Genomic DNA, 19,523 nt, shown 5'->3' with positions numbered 1-19,523 from the left:
CATGAAGGGTTACGTGTTTACGTGTGCTCTTTTTGTGAATCATCTGCATAGCCAACCATGTGAATGAATCTGTATTGTTCTATATTTCATTTTTACTCTTTACTGACACTATAGCCTATTCCATAGCCAAGGCGACTTGATTCACTACCTTGATGTTGAAGAGACAGTATTTTGCAAATCGTTTTTAGTATCGAGTTCATTACTTTATTATTTATTTATTAGAACAGATGACATGCCTACAATAAAATTAGGCGAACATTTTATCATTGGGGATAATAATAATAATAATAATAATAAGTGGGAATTATATGACCACTGCTGATTTTATTTTTATTTTTCCATTGCAGCATAAAAAAACTTTGGTCGCTTGACGTCTAGAGGAAAAAACAAGAGCGACTCAAAACTACTTTTCTTACGGGGCCAGTTTTACTTATGCTACCAGAGACAATTGCCCTGCAGGAGCGACTCAAGAGTGGGAGAGTTGAGAAGTGGGAGGTTACAGGAACACATGAAGGCAGCAACACTGCAACATCAGCCAAGTTAATGCCACCAGCCCATTTCCCATCATGTTTGTAGATATATATATATATATATATATATATATATATATATATATATATATATATATATATATATATATATATTTTTTTTTTTTTTCTCAGTTCAGTTAATGTTGTTATTAATCAGTATTTATGTTGTCTTTTCACCTCTAATACACCTGCCCCCGCCAAAGTTTTATTTTATCATGACATTTTAGTTTAGTACGACTGTTTCATGTGGGATAATTAAGGAAAAACATTGATCAGAGAGATTATAAATTAAACCGACTGGCCTCACTAGCCTATAAGATCCCAGTTTGCCTGCCATTTAAAGGGGGACGCCCCAGAAATTGACTTTTACGCACGGACTGCTGTCCTTCCCGTGCTTTGCTCCGGAGGTCCAGCCCCTCTTGAGGGAGGAGAAGATTGTTTAAACGCCTGTTTTATTGCCTTGTCGTGTTTGACAGAATATCCTTCTGCGTGGTCCGAGCATGGCCAGGAGCGCTTAGACCGCCTGGCACCATCATTTCATGGATACATCTGTAGCCAATAAGTGCGCAGACGTTCTTGCTTCTTCTATCAACTTTGCTGTCCCAAGGAAATTGTTTTCACAAGGCTGCCCCCCCATGATTTTCGAGACTCAGCAGCGATTTCATGGTGACCGTTCTGTCGTGTAGCGTTCACAAGTGTTTGTTGGTGTAAATAACATTTGACTCGTCAAGATGCAACTCAGAACTGTCCTTGACGTTAAAGTTGTGGATGTGCAGAAGAGAAGGAATCCATCTAAACACTATGTAAGTTGTCCTCTCCTTAATGCATTTCTGACTCTAACGTAATACGATGTTCTTCCACTGTAAAGTCACAGATTTACACGTTGCATGCCATTGCTGTTAAAGTTTTGAGTGCATTACCCTTAGTGACATACTCTTGAGTAATGCCATTAAAGCTCTTGGGACATGATGGTAGGACAGTTCAGGTCTCCATGGAGCTACACAAATCAATTAGTGCAGCAGGTTCAATTGGATTCATCAACCGGAGAGTTACAATCAATTGAGCCAATCCACTCTTGTCGAGGAGGGCTCCCGAAGGCCCATAAGCACAGAGCAGCGACTTTCCCTTGGGATAGAGGCATTTGGAGGTGAGGGGTTGACTGGGAAGTCCCCAAGGGGGGAAGACGAGAAGGGAAAAAATAAAATCGCATTATCTATGAGCTAAGCAACTGAAAATGCTTATCCGGTTTGAGAGAGAGGAAAGAAGCAACCCTTTGTCTTTTGTTTCCAAGGTTCAAGTGTGACTTCCTTCCAGGAGAGGGACTCGGGGCACTGGAGCCCGCAGAGTGCATGGCAACTAATCTTTGTTTACAGACTGAAACCACCTCGCCTGCGGCCACGATTTCAGAAGACATGAGGTCTGATGGAGGGGGCATTAGTTTGTGCAGAATTTCTACACATCACGCATTAAAACTTGGAGCCAAAACAAGTACCTGCAAACCATCCTCTTTGCACTCTTCATGCAAAGTGTACCGTCATATGGCTGTGTGCAAAACATCATTTATAATCGCGTAATTTGTTGGCAAATAAAAGCAATGATGCATAGATTCATAAGGTATCAGTAAAATTAGTTACGAGTAAGTTAGTAGTTGGCCTATTACCCACTACACCGAATTGTGCAATTATCATAATCCTTCCCTGAGGTTATTTTCAGCTGCAACATTCACAAAACTATGCATGAGATATGATTACGTGTTTCTACCATTGCATTGGTAATATTTTTATGTACGCCTTGTCTATCTGATGACTATATAGGAATGAGGAGGATTCTACATGGTAGTGTTAACCAGATAAGGTCTTTGAACTGTATTGTATCCTAAATTCAGAGCATTGGGTTATGCTGTCTGCATCTAATTAGCGAGCTGCAGGAGAGCTCGTTCCGCCCGGCCGCGCACTCCTTTCTGTAACGAACTGCTGTAAAATGAAGACTTGATTTGAAACGGGCAACCACTGTCCTTACAGATTGTTACCACATGTGTAAATGTTCCTTTCCTAACCACTCGGTGCCATGCGCTGACATGGAAGGGCATTAGGTTCAGGCATCTGTTGTAAACCTCAGGGCGTGCCCAATTGTTTGTGGGCCATATAATGTAGACTCATGTTCTGAGTGTCTTTTGGGGAAACTTCAGACAGGAGTCTTTTGTTATGTGACTGGCTGCCTGATGTAGCTGTCTGAGTAGGAAAATAATATCTCTATTTCAGGTTCTGTCTGAGTAAACAAACCTCCCTTTTGTTAGTCCTGGTGATGGGTATATAAAGATGTTGACATAATGGGAGTGACATTTGTTTCCTCAGACAGAGCATAGGCAAGGGCATCAAAGTAAAATGCAAAGATGTTACTGAAAATACAATACACTGTGCTGCAATCTTAGTGATTACCATACCAACACATATTTTTTTGGCTTACTGTTTGTGCACTAGGAATGACAGCTTCATGGCCCTGACTTACATAACACTGTAGAGCCATTTGTAAACTTCACCATCTTTCTTTGTCCTTAAATATTCCAGCACTGAAGTCAGAGCAAAGTTAGTTAAAATCATGCATACCATTTACTATTCTCGTCTTAAATGAGTTTAAATGTTTGAATGTGTCAGCAAGTACAAATTACATAATAGTTTAGAATCTACTGGCCCCTTGGCAGGTTTCCAATGTGTATCTGAAACAGACAGATGTAATGAGTTTATCTGACCTTTGGTGACCTCTTGAAGTTTAGTCAGGAGGGAATGCACTTTTTGTCGTTAGGGTAGTTCAAGCTGAAGTGGTGCCGCAGTGTTTTTTACAAAGTGCCTTTGTTCCTAATGGCCCTCCTTTGTTTATGTTTGTCTTTCTCTCACTAGGTGTACCTTATCAATGTCACTTACTGCGACTCCACTTCACATGTCATCTACAGAAGATACAGCAAATTCTTTGATCTACAGGTATGGTCACTAAATATTTTTTTGTACTGTTTCAAAGCCTAAGAGATTGTAATTAATGTTTGACTTGTTTTTTTCACATTTGGGAAACTGAGACTTAGTCATGTTATTACATGTTTGCATTTGGGTGAGAGATTGCCCAAAAGCAACAAAGTTGTATACATTATGGGTTCATTTGGCCTGCGTGTTTCCTGTTCATGTGGCCATACTAGAGTCTATGAGGTCATTTTGACCTTTTGATGAGCGGTCTGGTCAGTGGCTGGGATGCAAGCCTCAGTGTGTTTAGTATGCTCCCTATAAAGTGATGCACCAACCAGGGGAAGCCCCCCCATTGAAAGGTCTCATTGACAACCAGTGGAGCTTGGCGGAAATTTGGAAATGGGGGAAATCCTGTGAGCAGATGCATCAGATTCATTCACATGAGGAAGCGAGAGGAAAACATGACCTCAGTCAGCATGAGAAACAGTTATTCCTCAGTTAGTTTGAAGAATCCAAGTGAAATTTCAGCAAAATGTCCACATTTCCCAACTGTGAAACAAGTTTACACTTCAACCGCGCAGGCTCCAATCGTCTGTACTCTAGCTTGTTTGTCAGACAACAATTGTAAACAAAGCCTTAGATGGTAGAAGTAGCCCAAGGAACAGTATGGGGAGACAAATGAGAAGTTTGTGCTTAAAATGGGCATGCACTTTCCTTGTTAAAGGCAGTCTGGCTCCTCTCAGATAACCCACTCAACCCACTCAGCCAGGCTGCACGCCACAGCTCTGTGGCTCTGGTGGGCTGACTGTGTTGACGGCAGCAGAGGAAACCCTTTGTTCCAGGGTCTCATGCTAATAGCCAGGAAAATTCTGCCCTGCTCTGTTTGGTGGAAACAGAGCTTCTCTCCTGTCTCTGTAAACATTAATCTTGTCCATATAACCCTCCTGCCTGTGTCTGTATGCCTGGCCATGGAAATCAGCAAAGAACAACAGCCAGCAGCTGTCCATACAGAATGGGTGGGGTTAGTGTGTTTTAGTTGTACAGCTTATATGAACATAGTCATATGGCCAGAGATAAGGTGTCTGGGGTATAACACACAGGCCATTGCAGTATGGCGATCCAGTATTAGAACTGAAGTGAACAAGCATACACGAAAAGAAACATTTTCCCATAATGATGCTGTCATAACGTATCAAGAGGCGCTTGATTCAATGCTTGATTCAGAATCTGATTACATCTGATTCTGGAAACGAGTTCAGCCAGTGAGATGTGTGATAAGCACAAGGATGCAGATTGGGATCTGACAGGGCCAATCCCAGAAGACACTGGATGAAGACTGGGAGGAAGTCAGAATCAGGAAGATGTTAGGTCACCAGCAACTTGGATCATAGATACGCACTACTGCACATGTAAAGCACCCAGGAAATTACCATGCCCTTTAAGCTTAATCGTAAATTAGTGTTCAGTTTGTGCTCAGTCTAAATGAAGGGAAGATGCTGTCTCTTTGACAGCTATATTCAGTTTATTGTGCGCAGCATGTGTCTTATGTATTGATACTTGCGTTTCAATAATATTACACAATGACGGTCTACTTTAGTTTTCACTTTCCTCGTGCCTTGGATTAATTATCTTTCTGCTCATCCACTAAAGTGTTTGCTACATAAAATGTCTTTTTCCAAGTAGACACACAGCTTTTGTTTGTGTGTCTGCCAGCTGACACCTACAGTTGGTTTCAAACACTGCATTGCTCTTTGTCTCTGTGGCATTCAATTACATGCTCAGTGTGCACTTGAAGCTGACACGGAAAAGAAACACAGTTTACACCCTCTGTGTGACAAGTATGACCATGATCTCATTTGGTATTCAATGATCCAAAATGAACTAATGCAATGAGAGCCTGATGTTGTTTTGGATGTTGCGCCTGGTCAAAAGCTAAGAGTGGTCACAGCACAGGAATCTTGTGAAATACCTTTTAGCCAGTTGCTGGTAATTTGTGTGATGTCTGTCTAACATCAACCTTACGCAGCTGGTCATATAAAACCCTCTGCCAACATGAAGAAGCTTTGCTGTTTGTCTTGCAAGGATAAAGTATCTCTTTGCAGTGGCATGATGTCCTAAAGTGCACTTACCCCTAATGTTTCAAGCCTCTCTAGTGCACTCTTCATAACTTGTTACTGCCCCTCTGGGAAGCAATCATCATAAATCACCAGAATCCCATGTCCTTTTCATCTGATTCCCCCTTTCCTCATCCTTTTTTGCTGACCTCAGAGCGCGCATACTCTTTGTAATACATGTGCAAGATCCTGCGTATTTTGATCTATTTGTTTTTACGTAGAATAGTGCTGAGCCTGATTTCCAGCAAACGCCAGCTCTGGTGTCAAAGGAAAATGTTGTTGACCCACGCATGTTTGACGTGAGCAGAATTGGTCAGTGTGTCAAACAGAGTTTATCCTGAGAGTGAAGTGAGTAAGGTCTCCCCCTCCACACCCTTCAACCACAGAGGACAGAGCACATGGGTCACGGCATACCACAGGGGGATTGTGGAGTGCGCAAGCTGGCCTGGTTTCCTTTTGGATAGAAACTCCTCCAAAGATCCCTTAGTCGTCATTATTTTTGGATTGGGGAATTGGACCAGGGTCAGCTCTACCCTGTCTGCACTGTAATTTGTCTGGCCTACATTCTCGACCTAAGCTGGGCCTTTAACAAGGTTATTTTTCTCAATGCACTCCTCTATCAAACCTGAGGTACTTTGCAGTCATACGAGGGTGGAAGGACTAATGGTTGAGCATTAATGTAAAAGACAGACTCATGTTACCCTGAAGTGGAGGATTACTGAATCAATAAACTGACCAAGGCTAATTGAACCAGTGGTGTGCAGAGATAAATGGCCCAAAGGTGATGAGGTGAATTTCTTAAGGGCTTGCTGAATGTAAATACTCTTCCCCTGTGTAGCAGCTGTTCAGCACCACAAAAGGCATACAAATGTCTATATATTATTCAACTGATTTGTCTCCCTGGTAATAATGCCAGTGGAGCATTTGCAGCAATACATACATGCACAATAAAACGTGATTGTCTCCAAGTAGGATAAAAATATTTTCTGACCAAGAGGGCAGTTGCAGATAATCTCTCTGCAGTAAACAAATGTCAGATGGATGTCAAAACACAATCCAGAGATGGAATTCGATTGTTTTCCCACTCAAACATTCTTCTAAACTCCTCCTGTCTTGAGATTCTGTGCAGAACAGCTTCTTTGTCTGCACACTGCAGTCTCTCTCCCCCTCTCTCTGTCTCTCCCACTCCTGTCCCTTGAGTAGTGCAATTAAGTTTGAGTGCTTCAAATTATTATCATTATACTATACAGAAGCTATCTGGGTTTTTCTGTCTCAATAATTCAAATCTGTAGTGTCATAATGTCAAAACAGCGATGCATCTGGTGACTGCATGTGTGTTGCACTTTCTTTCCAGACCATTTATTCACAGTGCTGATTATAAAGTACAAATCCCAGAGAAAAAGACATGGAAATATGACCACATCGTAACACCTGTTGCTACACAGACATGTTCATTTTCCCAGTGGGAACACTTGGCTGACACCACAACTTACACTGCAGTGTCTTGCACAGAGTTTAGGAAAGCAATGCAGTGCAAATACAGCTTCAAGCTGCTGCATTAGAAGTGCCTGAAATTGGAGAAATTTTTGCCCTGCAAGTTTTGTTCCAAGTTGTTGGGCTGTTGCCATAGGGACGGCTTTCCCACCTGTCCTGTGGAGCAGTGAGTGTATCCAGGCAGGGCCTCAGGGGGGATATCATCATCGCTCCTGGATGAGAAGCCTCTCTATCAGCCTGGGCGGTTTTGGAGGTGTTGAGTGAATGCTCCCAGCTTGGAGGGAGTACACTGCTACATCCAGCAGAGCAACTGATAACTTGATGAGCGTGTGGCTTAGTGTGTCATACAAACAATAAAATGACCAATTCTCCTACATGCTGTTAAAATAACAGTGTGAAAGTTGTGGATTTTAGAAAACATACTGTACAATGATGTACTGTTTACCCAATAGTAGCGTAGTAGGATTTTTACATTTATTGCTGTTGCATCTGGACACGAAATAGTTTGGTCTATGTAGATATTTGGTGGTCTTCCTTCGAAAACTCCTTTCATGAGCAGATCTGTGCATTACTGCCTACTTAGACAGCTTTGGTTAACCAGAGCAGTTCTTTATGTTCAGCGTTTTACCTTTTACTCAAAACACAATAATCATGGCTGCTTGCTTCAAAGGAAACCACTCCTCATTTTGCTGTCTATATTTCTGAGGAGGGGGGAAATGCCAATGCCAGAAAGATTTGGAGTTTTAGCAAAGGCAGCAGACGTGTAGAGAAAAAGAAAGAACCACAAAAAGAGAACCACACCACCTCTGACTGGAAAAGTCCCACAAACAACTCCTACAGACCCAGACAGACTGGATCCAACTTTACCCTCCAAGCAGGCTTGATTCTGTTTGTCCACCTGGTTCTTTTTGGCTCTCTGTACACTGAGACTAGTCTCCCGGTCTCCTTATTCTAGATGAGTGTGCTTTAGGTTGCCGTTCACAGCCGTTGCCATTCAACAGAGCACATCTGGAACAAGGCAAGGCAGAACCAAGGCGGAGCTACATCTGGATGTCGAGCGTGCTTTCACTGTACTGTAGGATGTTCTCATGTGCATTCATTTACCTCAGGGCTTTGCTATGATTTATTAGACAAGGAAACTAGAAACTATGTGGCCATGATACGAACACACATGGACATACACTTAACATTCAAGCCACTTACAGTATGCTTCTTAGGCACTCAACAAAATGTACTCATACATCATGCATGACACAGCACAGGTTTGCTTGTACACATGGGACACGTGCACATATGTACATGTATCTGAATGGACACAGGCTGAAACACAAATTGCTGCACTGAGAAGACAGTGCTTGCATGCTGTCATCAAAAAAGACAACACAATATACGTTCTGTAGCTATAACTGGACTCTGGACACTGGACTTCACTGTATAAATTGTCTATATGTATACTCCACTTGTTTTTGTGCTTGAATAGTTCACACATCAAAGTGTTAACTATCTGCCCTGAACTTTTTTGTGAACCTCTCATGTGGAACTTGCTGTTGAGAGCGTTTTCAGATGAGTGTGGGTGACGTAACCTTGTCCACTGCTCCAGAGATCAAAGTGACCCTGTGTGTAGTTACACCACACAGTAGCCTTTCAGAGGACAGTAATTGCACCCTGTATTGCAGTCATTTAGCATGGTAGGGGCGGGGGGTTGTCTACTCCTGGAGAGTTTGTGACCCTCGTGTTTTTCTATCGGTGTCCTCATCTCAGATTCCTTCACTTTTAACCCTCTCTGATAAACTTGTGCGAGATGAAAGCAGATTCTTGTTTTATAGCCATCAAATAGTCAGCTGACAATGATTGCTGGCCATTTAGCTTGGTGGCATTTTCCTCACGAGCTGTCCTTCAAAGCAGCTGAGTGGTGGCTAAAAATGGGTGTTTTTCAGTTTTGCTCAGTTATGCTCTGTTCAATGTCTGCCACCTAGCTCACTCTCTCCGTCGCTTTTCTAGATGCAGATCCTTGACAAATTTCCAATTGACGGAGGACAGAAGGACCCCAAAAAGAGGATCATACCCTTTTTGCCAGGTGATAAGCACCCACAGTACAACATAACATGAACAAAACTTTACCTTTCTACCAGTAAACTCTCACTAGTTTGTCTCACATCCACTCTGCTTCCATTCAAGAGCTTATAGTGCTGACACGCTTTACAAATACAAGCAACAGAATGGGCTGCAGACATTTCCATGAACAACAGATGTTTGTTGGTACTCCTACATGCTCCATAGCATGGCCTACCACATTGTATTGTGTTAGAATCTGCTCTGCTCAACCCAAGCCAAATGAGTTTGTGGTCTGTCATGGAAGTAGGAGGCTGGCAGAGAACGATTAGTCTAATCTGATAAACTCAGTGTGGCCCAGAGCGGTGTAGTGCAGTGAAGAGCTCCTTTGTTACACAAGCTGCACAGCTCTAGTCTGGTTAATGCTGTTTTGATCTCTCTTCAAGCCCACCATGGTGTGTACTGTATTCACTTACACACAGGGAGGTAAATAATCACCATTTGAAAATGGGCTCTATGCCTTTAGACACTGATAATAGAAGACAGTTTCCCTAAAATCATACTTTAAAGGAAAGTAATCAAGTCCATGTTTTTGCTCCATTCCTAATAGATTTATGCATTGTATAGCTTTTGGAGTACATTTATTTATAGACTCAAGCCTGTGCGGTGATTCTGATTACAAAAGATGAAAAAAAAAACCTTTTCTTTTATTTACTTTTGTTTGAATTTGCTATTGGTAAGGCATACAGTGATTTCTAGCAAATGCAGGGAAACAGTTGCTTTCAACCTCTGGTACTCGGAACTAAGTATACCCTGTGCATTTACTTGGTAGTCACTTAAAAAAATCACTCCTTTGATGTGTAAATTGCAAATGTCCAAGACAGCACTACAAGATTCTACTGTAGTAATATTCCTTGATGTTTTTCCTACTTTTATTCCACTGGTACTTTTACAAATGCATAGTAACCATGCAGACCTTTTAATAAGTTCTTTCAGTTGTCTAAAAGCTGAATACTTAAATCTAATATTTTTAGGGTTGCACATTGTTCATAATTCATTGTGTTGGAAGTCAGAACAGGAAGAAAATCTCATAGTTGCTGATAAAAGGCAGTGTTTTGTGTGTGTGTTTTTTTTTTTTTTTTTTTTGCCTTAGGTAAAGTCTTGTTTCGTCGAAGTCACATAAGAGATGTCGCTGTCAAAAGACTGAAACACCTGGATAACTACTGCAAAGTAAGACAAAGCCTCATGTCTCAAAATGAACTCTTTGAGTCCATAATGAACTCTTTGAGTCCATAATGTGTTTGTTTTATTGCTGACGCCCCTCAAATTATTATGATGATGCTGCAGGCAGTAAATGTTTGGTGCTTACTTCTGGTTTATCTGTGGTTTATGTTTATACCATACTCCCTGCACATATTTTCCCCAACATTTGCAAAGCAGACCTCATCATGTATCTCTTCCACCAGCCTCAGCAGGAAAGCAGCAGCTCTATCTGCACTGGTCATTTCCTTTTGCCAGTGTAAATAGGCAGCTTATCAAGGAAGTGGGGGAAACAGGGGCGCAGAGGGCAAAAGCAGCATCCGCAGAGCCAGAATGAATCAGCAGACGTGTAGTAATGTGTAGTAGTGAATGCAGCTGGCTACCTGACCTTCTTTTATTCATTAGGTCAGAGAAGGAAATGTGGGGCAGGCAGGTTGCCAACTATGGCAACATTAGTGTTACCTTTTTTCCCACAAAAAGTGGTAACACTTTATTTTAACCCCCCAAATGAAGCATTTAAAAATAGTGTATAAACAGTAATGCTTTCTAACACGCTATAATGTATGCGTAAAGCACATATATTGCTACCGTTAACACATCTTAAACTGTGAATTCATTTTTAAAAGTTATATATCCTTACCATTGTGTTAAATTGTGTTAGAAAGCATTTGGTAACTTGTTAGCTGTTTATGTATAAATGCTTAATGTGTGAGGGTAAAATTAAGTGTAAGATTTCTATGCATTTTTTTAAAGACCTTTTTTCCCATTCTAATGCCATGGTTTGAAGTATCTCATGTTAAATGCATACCTCTCTACAGTGACAAGATTGCACTGTATCACCCTCCATCTATTTTCCTTTGTCTTATCCCTCCCTCTGGGCTCTGAACCCTCTTCCTTCCCCTCCACGCCCTCCAAGTCTGTCCTTCGTACTCCCATCGGACTGACCATACAATGACGAGCTTAAATACGTATTCATTACTCATTGCCATTCAAACCAAACTAGCACTTTTGGATATGTGGCCTGTTACGAAGCAGTATGTGTGCCACAGAGGAACTGCCATTGTGTGTCTGGAAATGCACTGAGTAAACTAGTTGCTGTCTTCCTCCCTACCCTCCCTTAGGCTCTGATGAAGCTTCCCTCCCACATTTCCCAGAGCGAGGAGGTTCTGAAGTTTTTTGAGACCAAGGCAGAGGACCTCAACCCTCCCAAAGAGTGAGTGTTATTGATTGTATACATTAGTCATCAGCCTGTTTATACAGGCTATCATTGAGCATTAGAATCACCTCACTGGCCCTAATGGTAAGGATATCAAACAATGCCCTCTGGCAGGTTATAAAAGTAGTTTAAAAAAGGCTGTAAAAGTGGCTGAGTGTATGTGTGTGGATGTGTTTTTTGTGTGTAGTTCAGCAACTGGGACAGATGCCTGTCACCCACACTATCTCATCCAGGCTCCGCAGGCTCTGCTGTGTCTCAGAGATGATTGATTGCTGCTTGAGAGGCACTGTGTTTTATTAATGATGATATCTGGGAGGTGACACCTGATCCCCCCGTCTCAATGCGTAAGGTTTAGTGGCATCATGAGAGGGCAGCTAAGTTCAAGTTTCAGGGCAGATGAGGCTCTGAACCCATTCATTTGTCATACCCAGCTCAAAGTCAGAGTGGGAGCAATTACAGAGTCGTCCTCTTGAATGGGTGTCAGATAGCCTTTGGGTTAAGGGTTTTTCTCTGTTGTTGCTGTTGCCTGTGATTTATGTTCAGCTGAGTTTGTTGAAAGCAAAAATGTCTGTATGTCTGTGAAACTATGTTTCTTTACCAAAATCATGACTGTTCAACGCTGTATGTTGTTTTTGCACTATGCCGAGACGTTGTGGGAGAAAAATAACATGTGCAGAACAATGTCCTGAACGCCTCTCTGCTACCACTAGTGTCACCCAATCTAACCTCCTTTAAAATACACATACATGATAATCCCACTTCAAAGTGAGATCCTCCCTCAGTCTCTCAGATGGCCCAGCACAGCTTAAAATGAGATGTTTATGTCTCAGAGCCATACCACCCAAATGTTCGGTTCACAGCACTGAACGTGGGAGATCTGGACCACTTCAAAGTGACTTTTTGGATGTTATTCTGGGATAAAAATAGACATTCACCTATATTATTTTGCTTGGAATTTGAATTGTGACTCAAAATTCAAGCTTGAGTCACAAGTTCTCAAGATCAAGATCAAGAAACGGTGCCATTGCCATTTAATTTGAAAGCTTGACAAGCTTTTTTGTTTATTAATTTACTGTATTTAACAGGTATGGTCTTGAGAAATGTATAATATTGAAATCAGGTTCGGAAAATGAATATACAGCTATCTCAGACAATGTAGTACAGTGACACCACTTTTTAGAGCCTGAACATCAAACTTAACAAAAGAGAAGAAAAGTCTTTTAAGTTCTTGAAAAAAATCCACTTTTATAGGATAACAGGATCAAAGTCAGTTTCCAAAAAAAAAAAAAACCCTTTTAATCCTATTAGATTAACAGTGCTGATCTGGTCTCAGTTTTGCTGCTCAGGTAGTAATGAGTTGATAAAGGCCCTCAGTCAGCAGTTTTAGTAAGAGAAACTTGATGTATACTCGCTGTAAACAGCAAAAAGTCCAGCTGTTCTCCACTGAGTCCAGCATGGCCCGAATACAGTGATGTAACCAAGTAAGTTGATTCCATGATGCAATTGGTTATATTTTCTTGTTGAAATATGATTCAGACCCATTTCACTATTGGCTCTCTGCTAATAGCCACAAGGTATTACCAGCTGTTAGACAGCACTTCATCCACTGCTGCCATCTAATGGTCCTTTAGATTGCACTGCACACATTTTTGCAAGCATAGAAAAATAAAGGGCCATTATATTGTTCCGTCACAAGAGGGAGCCATGCATCAGTGTGGGGTTCTTAAAAATGTAAGAGGGATTGAGAAAACACTGTGTATCTCTTCCATCCAGCACAAGTGATTGGTGCTATTGGAAATTCATAATGTAGAGTCTTGACTAGAACATTCAAGGAGGTGGATTCTTTCTCTTTTGAACAAAAGATGGAAGTGCAAGTGATGATTAGTAGAAATTTGTGTGAAACTGAGAGCCTTTGCCTGATTGTAATTGTGGATGTGATTGAGTTTTATCTCCTGGAAGAGATGTTCAGGGCGGGTGTTCATTTGAGCATCAACTTCACTACCATGTGTATCTATGTGCATGTGTGCCTGTGTGTGTGTGTGTGTGTGTGTGTGTGTGGTGTGTGTGTGTGTGTGTGTGTGTGTGTGTGTGTGTGTGCGTGCGTGCGTGTGTGTGTGTGTGTGTGTGTGCGCACGCGCGTGTGTGCCTGTGTGTGTGTGTCTGTGGTGTTGTACATAGAGGATAGAATAGCATTATTCAGCTGAAGTGATTTGTCCTCTGTAATAATGATGAAGTCGCACATGCACACATCATACTCACTCCCCGGCAATAAACACTTCTGCTCTGAAAAATTCATGTTGCCTGGCCTGTGTTTAATAGCCCAATTACACTCTTAATGTCGGCCTTTTTTAGAGTCTTTGTGATTAACATCTTGAAGACAGTGCAACTCTGGCAGGTTTGTTAAATATATATGCACTGTGGTAATGTCCATGAGAAAAACCTGCATGAAGTGCCGGCCACAAAATCTTTAATGCTTTTACCCAAGTGGAAACCAAATGGGAAATTTTAAGCCTGAGGAGAGTGAGAAGGGGTTATAAATTGCTTGTTCTCCTTTGATTAATGTATATCTTTAAGTGTTGAAATACTAGTATCAACATGATTGTGCACACAGCAGTCTGCAAACAAGCTTTCCTTAGCAGGATACTGATCGTCTGAAGTGAGTAACTGAACTTGTTTGAACATTCAAACCTGACATAATTTAAAGATCAACGGTTTAAGAGTCAGAAAGGCTGTGTTTTTCTCTGCACATCTTCTCATGGTAACAGCACCTCCAATGACTGGCTGTGATGGAATGCATGCTGAGAATATCTAATTGTTGAATTTAGATTCCCATTGTGAAAATGGATGGCACTGGCCGGAGATAAAATGCAAGCAGAAATTTTTCATTATCTTTCATTTGTTACATATCACCAGCTTGTTATAATGCAGTTCCAGTTTGACACACCATTTCAGTTTGGAAAAAAAAGGCAATTATGGAGAGCAATTTGTATCAGAAGAGGCAATTTTACAGTATTGATATTTTTGAGATCAGTTAAACTGTTAAACTATTTTGCTAGAAGAATACATGAAAAAAAACTGTTTGTCTGGATGTGTTTTTTTTAATGAAGTCTTTACATCCACTACTTTCTTATCTGCATTGGAATTTTCCTATGTTCTTTAGTTTTTAATATAAAAAAATTAATTATTTTATTGTACAGATAGGCTTAGCTTAATCATGCCAGTTGGCTTATGTTTGTTTATCTTTTTCAGTTTTTGGTGACATGTTGCTATACCTTTATTCATTTTCCCAACATGGATCCAAGCAGTTACATCAGAGCTCCTAATAGAGGTAGTTATGATTGCATGTCCTTTGATTTTGCAAAAGTTTTTGGTTAGAAGCCCCAACATGTCGTATCTCAGACGTGGTACTACAGGTCAGCCAGATTTCATTCTATTGGGAAACAGCATGCACAAAAATAACAGGATCAATGGATGCTGCATTCAGAGGAAATGACCAGCAATCCAATTGCAAAGACTTAATATGCACGGACCATCATGTCTTCATTCATTCTTAAAACAGCCCTGGGCCATGAGCACATTTGTCTGCTGCTGCTGCTGCTGCTGCTGCTGCTGTGTTTTAACAATAGATGAACACATTCCATGCATTTGGAGTGATGGTCATTTCTTTTTTAAATGGAGGATTGTATTCTGTCCTTGGAACATCAGTCTGTTGTTGGCTCCAAATCTACATCTGGTCGTCTTCAACGTAATGGTACCCAACTGTCAATACACAACCAGCATGAAAACTTTGAAAGATGAATTCATATCTCTGATTTTGGACTACCAGGATGTTTATGTTGCTTGTTGATATTTCATGTGGCCATGAAAAAGGAGGTTGTAAAGATAGTGTGGCTGTTCAGGCAGCTTAATATGCTCCCCATAGTTCTGACTACAGTCATTGCATATGCGGATGCTATAAAGAGGTAGCTGTTAAGAAGTATTTTAATGCACATTTTTGCATTCCTGGTTGACTGCTCTCCAGCCTGTGGGCCCATCCATCTTGATAAATGGGAATCAGTAGTCTGTGCACATTTTGAACTCCCTCATTTCCTTCTGGATTTAAGGAAAGCAGGAAGAGAAACAAGTTCATGACACTGACATCAAGGCTTCTTTCACCATAACCCTGGAGACTGTCCCTTCTGCCATCACAGTTACAGAGGCCAAGATCCTGATCTGTGTAGTTCTAGTTAACATCAAAGCAGCAAATCCTCTGCAGCTAAGGACTTCTAACCCCCATGTAGAAAGTGAATCACTGCTGTCTAACTTTGGAGGTCAAACAACTGTCTTTTCATTCACGGGATCAAACCTTCTGGACCTTGTTGTCCAATTACCGCTTCTAAACAAAATAAAAAAGAGAGATGGAGTATTATAAGCATGGCTTTTTTTTTTTTTTTTTTGGCCCTTCCGCATATGCAGAAGGATGGAAGAACATGAAATCTGACCGTACAAGTTGCATTTTAAGTGATTATTCATGGTCAAATTGCTTCATTTAGTTACACTAAAAGCAGTAAATCCTGTAATCAAACCTATGGAACAGAGTTTTGCTCTTTTTTTATTCTTTGCAGCCTGCAAAGGCAAAGACTCTCACTACAAACCTGCCAAAAATGGGGAGCCGAGTAAAGCTGCCTGAGAGGATAACAAGGCTGTCTCACTTGCACAGCCTGCATCAGATTTGCGAAACTGAACCTTTAAAAAAAAAAAAAAAAATGAAATCATACTGTTGCTGCAAAACCAGTGAACATTTCCAAACATGCACATGAGGTATAGCTCGACCGCAACTGTGCCAGTGTACATAAACACATACACATGCACGCGCACTCAATCACTTTATAGTTGTTTTACAGTTTTTTTTCTTTACTGGCCAACAGTTAGTTTAATCTTACAACAGTGTTTCACCTCAAGGGATTTTATTAGTTGATATGTGGTCAAACTAACATTCTTTTTCCTTGACATCACTCTGCAGTCATGACCAAGATTTGCTGGAGATTTAGGGGTGTTGTGTATGAGTGTATTGCTTGTGTGTGTGTGTGTGTGTGTGTGTGTGTGTGAGAGAGAGAGAGAGAGAGAGAGAGAGCACAGGTTTATATCCATGCTCTCTCTGCACACGCATATTAGAGTGTGTGTGTGTGTGGATTTAAACAGGCAGCTTCATTATCTTATATCTCAAGGACACACAGACACACACATCCTGCATCATTTCTGTGTCCCCACCAGCTCACTGTTGAGCATAATGATTTCCCTTTCAATGACGTCGACCCATTGACCTCTGAGTTGGAGGGGTTAATCTGAGGTCAGCGTCAGGCAGCAGTGTCTGTTTAATGTATACTCGGAGCAGACCAGACACTTCCCTCCTCTGGCTTCAACCAAAACGTGAGCAACAGACTAATATCTCACACATTCCATCCCTAGTAGGCCCACCTACCAAGGCAGAGCTGCAGTTATGCACGGACAGATGGCTATTCTCAACTTGAGCTTAGGATGGACTCATGGACTTGGATTTTAACGATGTGTTCAATCCTTGCAATGTGTGTGTGTATGTGTGTTTATGCGTGCGTGTCCACACATGCATGTCCAGGGACCGGTCTGCATTGAATCAAAACTGGATGAATTATGAAGACTATCTCTCAACCTCTAAGACGCCCTCCAGTTAACCAAAGGTTAAACTCCACTCCTGAAAACACAGGCACAAAGTCTTAAACATTTAATAGTGTTTGGACATATTTTCTCTCCCCTTACCTTCCCCACATCTATTAGATTTTACTGGTGGTAGGAGGAAAGTGCATAGAGCCAGATTTGTGTGCTCAGTCTCCTCCTGGGAAGAATATTATTCCAGCTCAGTGCTAAGGGTCACTAGCTTGCAGGGCTGGTCAAGCATCCACTTTATCCCCATCATTTCTCCCCAGCTCTCCATCGTTCCCTCAGTTTCATCTCCACCCTACCAGAATTTGGCAAAAATATACACAGAATGCATCATTTCATACTTTAGAAATGTTTAACATTTAATTTGTCTCGCATGTTGTCACTTCTCTGGCCGATCAGCTGCCAGGCGAGCTACATCAAATGAACGGTATTTGAAACCAACGCCATAAGCACACTGTATTTCATCCATGTGTTTATACTACTTTTATCTAAAGAAATGATTTCATCACTCACCTCACTTGCTTTTCCACCATGAAAAGCAGTGAGTAAATTGAACTACAAGTTGTGAATTGTTCATACAATATGTGATGTGATTTTTTTTCAGTTTTGAAAGCTACTACATATTACTGATTTGCACTCACTGAGGTATCAGAGGGTATAAGCAGTCTGTTATGCCTTCTGTATCATCCTGCTTAGACTATGCATTCTCACCAGTATTTCTGATGAAAACTGCAGCCCTATTTATATTGGCTCAGCAAAGCATGTAACATTTTATTTTCCATCCATCCTATAATAAGTAATGAGATTCTGCGATTCTTATTCCACAATGTAGACATTTCCAGAACATCCAATGTAAACATTTTTACACTATATCGCAGTAAAGTTTTGTAATCAAATATGTATGCGTGGTTGAATTTGCTGTAAGGTAATATGTATTTTATGCTTTTTATGAAACACAAATATGTGATGGGAAATGTCTCATGGCTGCTCTGCCCCATGCTTATTTATGCATTCGGAAATTGAAAAGCTCTTTGCCAAAAATGACTTTAGCTTAAGTAACAGAGGAATGCAGTTATTGCAACAGAATTGTTTTGATTAAGCAAGAAGTGTTGCTTCACTTGAGATCTTTTTATAGCACTTGCCAATGGCTGACTTACCCTACATTCTGTCGTTTCAAATAGATGTGCTATTAATGTAATGCCAATGTGTGTCAGTTAATTGAAGTCCAAACCTCCCTGACTCTCTCTAATGCAGAAAACATGCCATATTGCCCTGTAATATCACAACAGTGTGTATTTATTTCCCTTTAAACATCAAAAACCATGTTGTAACAAGAAAAGGCTCATACACACCACAGTGCATACTGTATGAGTCAGAAGAGTCTACCACAGCAGTGACAAAAGTAGTTGAGATCCTACTTTTTCTGTGAAATTTAACTGTGACCAATGAAACACGGAGTTGACAAACAGGCTGTAACCTGGAAAATGTTTGACAGGGTTTATCCAAACATGCACTCATATCCATAACTGGCCATGGCTCCAGTCCTGCTGCTGGCCTCACTAAAGAGCCAGGTGTCTGTTTCCATCTGCCTCAAACCCTAGTTTCTCCTCACTGTGCTCACTCTGCAGCTCAGCTAACTTAATGAGGACCTGCAGATAGCCAGTGCTTCCTTAACATGTACATCAAGCTGCAGAGCATATTACTGCAAACACACACACGACTCCAGTATTTTGGTTTACACATCTCGGTGGTATGACACATTTCTGTTAGTCAGGATGAAGTAATTCCAGTGCAAATAAAGTAATATCATTCATGAAATTGTATTAAATTAAGTATGATAACTGATGAAACTGACTCAAAATGAAATAAAGTAAGCTGTGAATGAATTTAATTATATTCAGTTTGTATTCATATTGCCGATGCATGTCAAATCCTCAAAATCTTCTAAATGACTAATTGACATCAAACTGAAATAATTGAAGTGTATGTTCTCTGGGTACAAAGATCCAGTTACCATCATATTACAAAAAATATGTACATTCTAATAAATCAGTTCCAGTATAGTTCATAGTTGAACAAATGTGTGATATATTGTATTTTTTTTCTTAAAACTGTGTCTGCCTGATTAAAATCAACTGTAACTTGTCCTGTATTACTTTAAGAGAGTCAGTTTTCCCTTTTCTGAGTGCGTGGATGCAAATATGCAAGCAGGAGCTCACAGAAG

General features: G+C 40.8%; 1 protein-coding gene across 2 annotated transcripts in view; it reads left to right on the top strand.

Moving 5' to 3' along the window:
* The first annotated feature begins 1,048 nt into the window (after positions 1 to 1,048).
* Positions 1,049 to 19,523, top strand: part of LOC115373085 (SH3 and PX domain-containing protein 2A-like) — a 49,697-nt gene continuing 31,222 nt past the window's right edge. For both annotated transcript variants that reach the window (XM_030071329.1, XM_030071328.1), the window contains exons 1-5: positions 1,049 to 1,333; positions 3,428 to 3,508; positions 9,094 to 9,169; positions 10,298 to 10,374; positions 11,526 to 11,617. In XM_030071329.1, coding sequence (XP_029927189.1) covers positions 1,262 to 1,333; positions 3,428 to 3,508; positions 9,094 to 9,169; positions 10,298 to 10,374; positions 11,526 to 11,617 — 398 coding nt within the window. In that variant the 5' untranslated portion in view covers positions 1,049 to 1,261. The remainder of the gene's footprint in view (positions 1,334 to 3,427; positions 3,509 to 9,093; positions 9,170 to 10,297; positions 10,375 to 11,525; positions 11,618 to 19,523) is intronic.

The sequence above is a fragment of the Myripristis murdjan genome, chromosome 15, assembly GCF_902150065.1.
Source record: "Myripristis murdjan chromosome 15, fMyrMur1.1, whole genome shotgun sequence".
NCBI classification, from domain to species: domain Eukaryota; kingdom Metazoa; phylum Chordata; class Actinopteri; order Holocentriformes; family Holocentridae; genus Myripristis; species Myripristis murdjan.
Note: the sequence above shows the minus strand (reverse complement) of the source record. Positions and strands in the feature narration are given on the sequence as shown.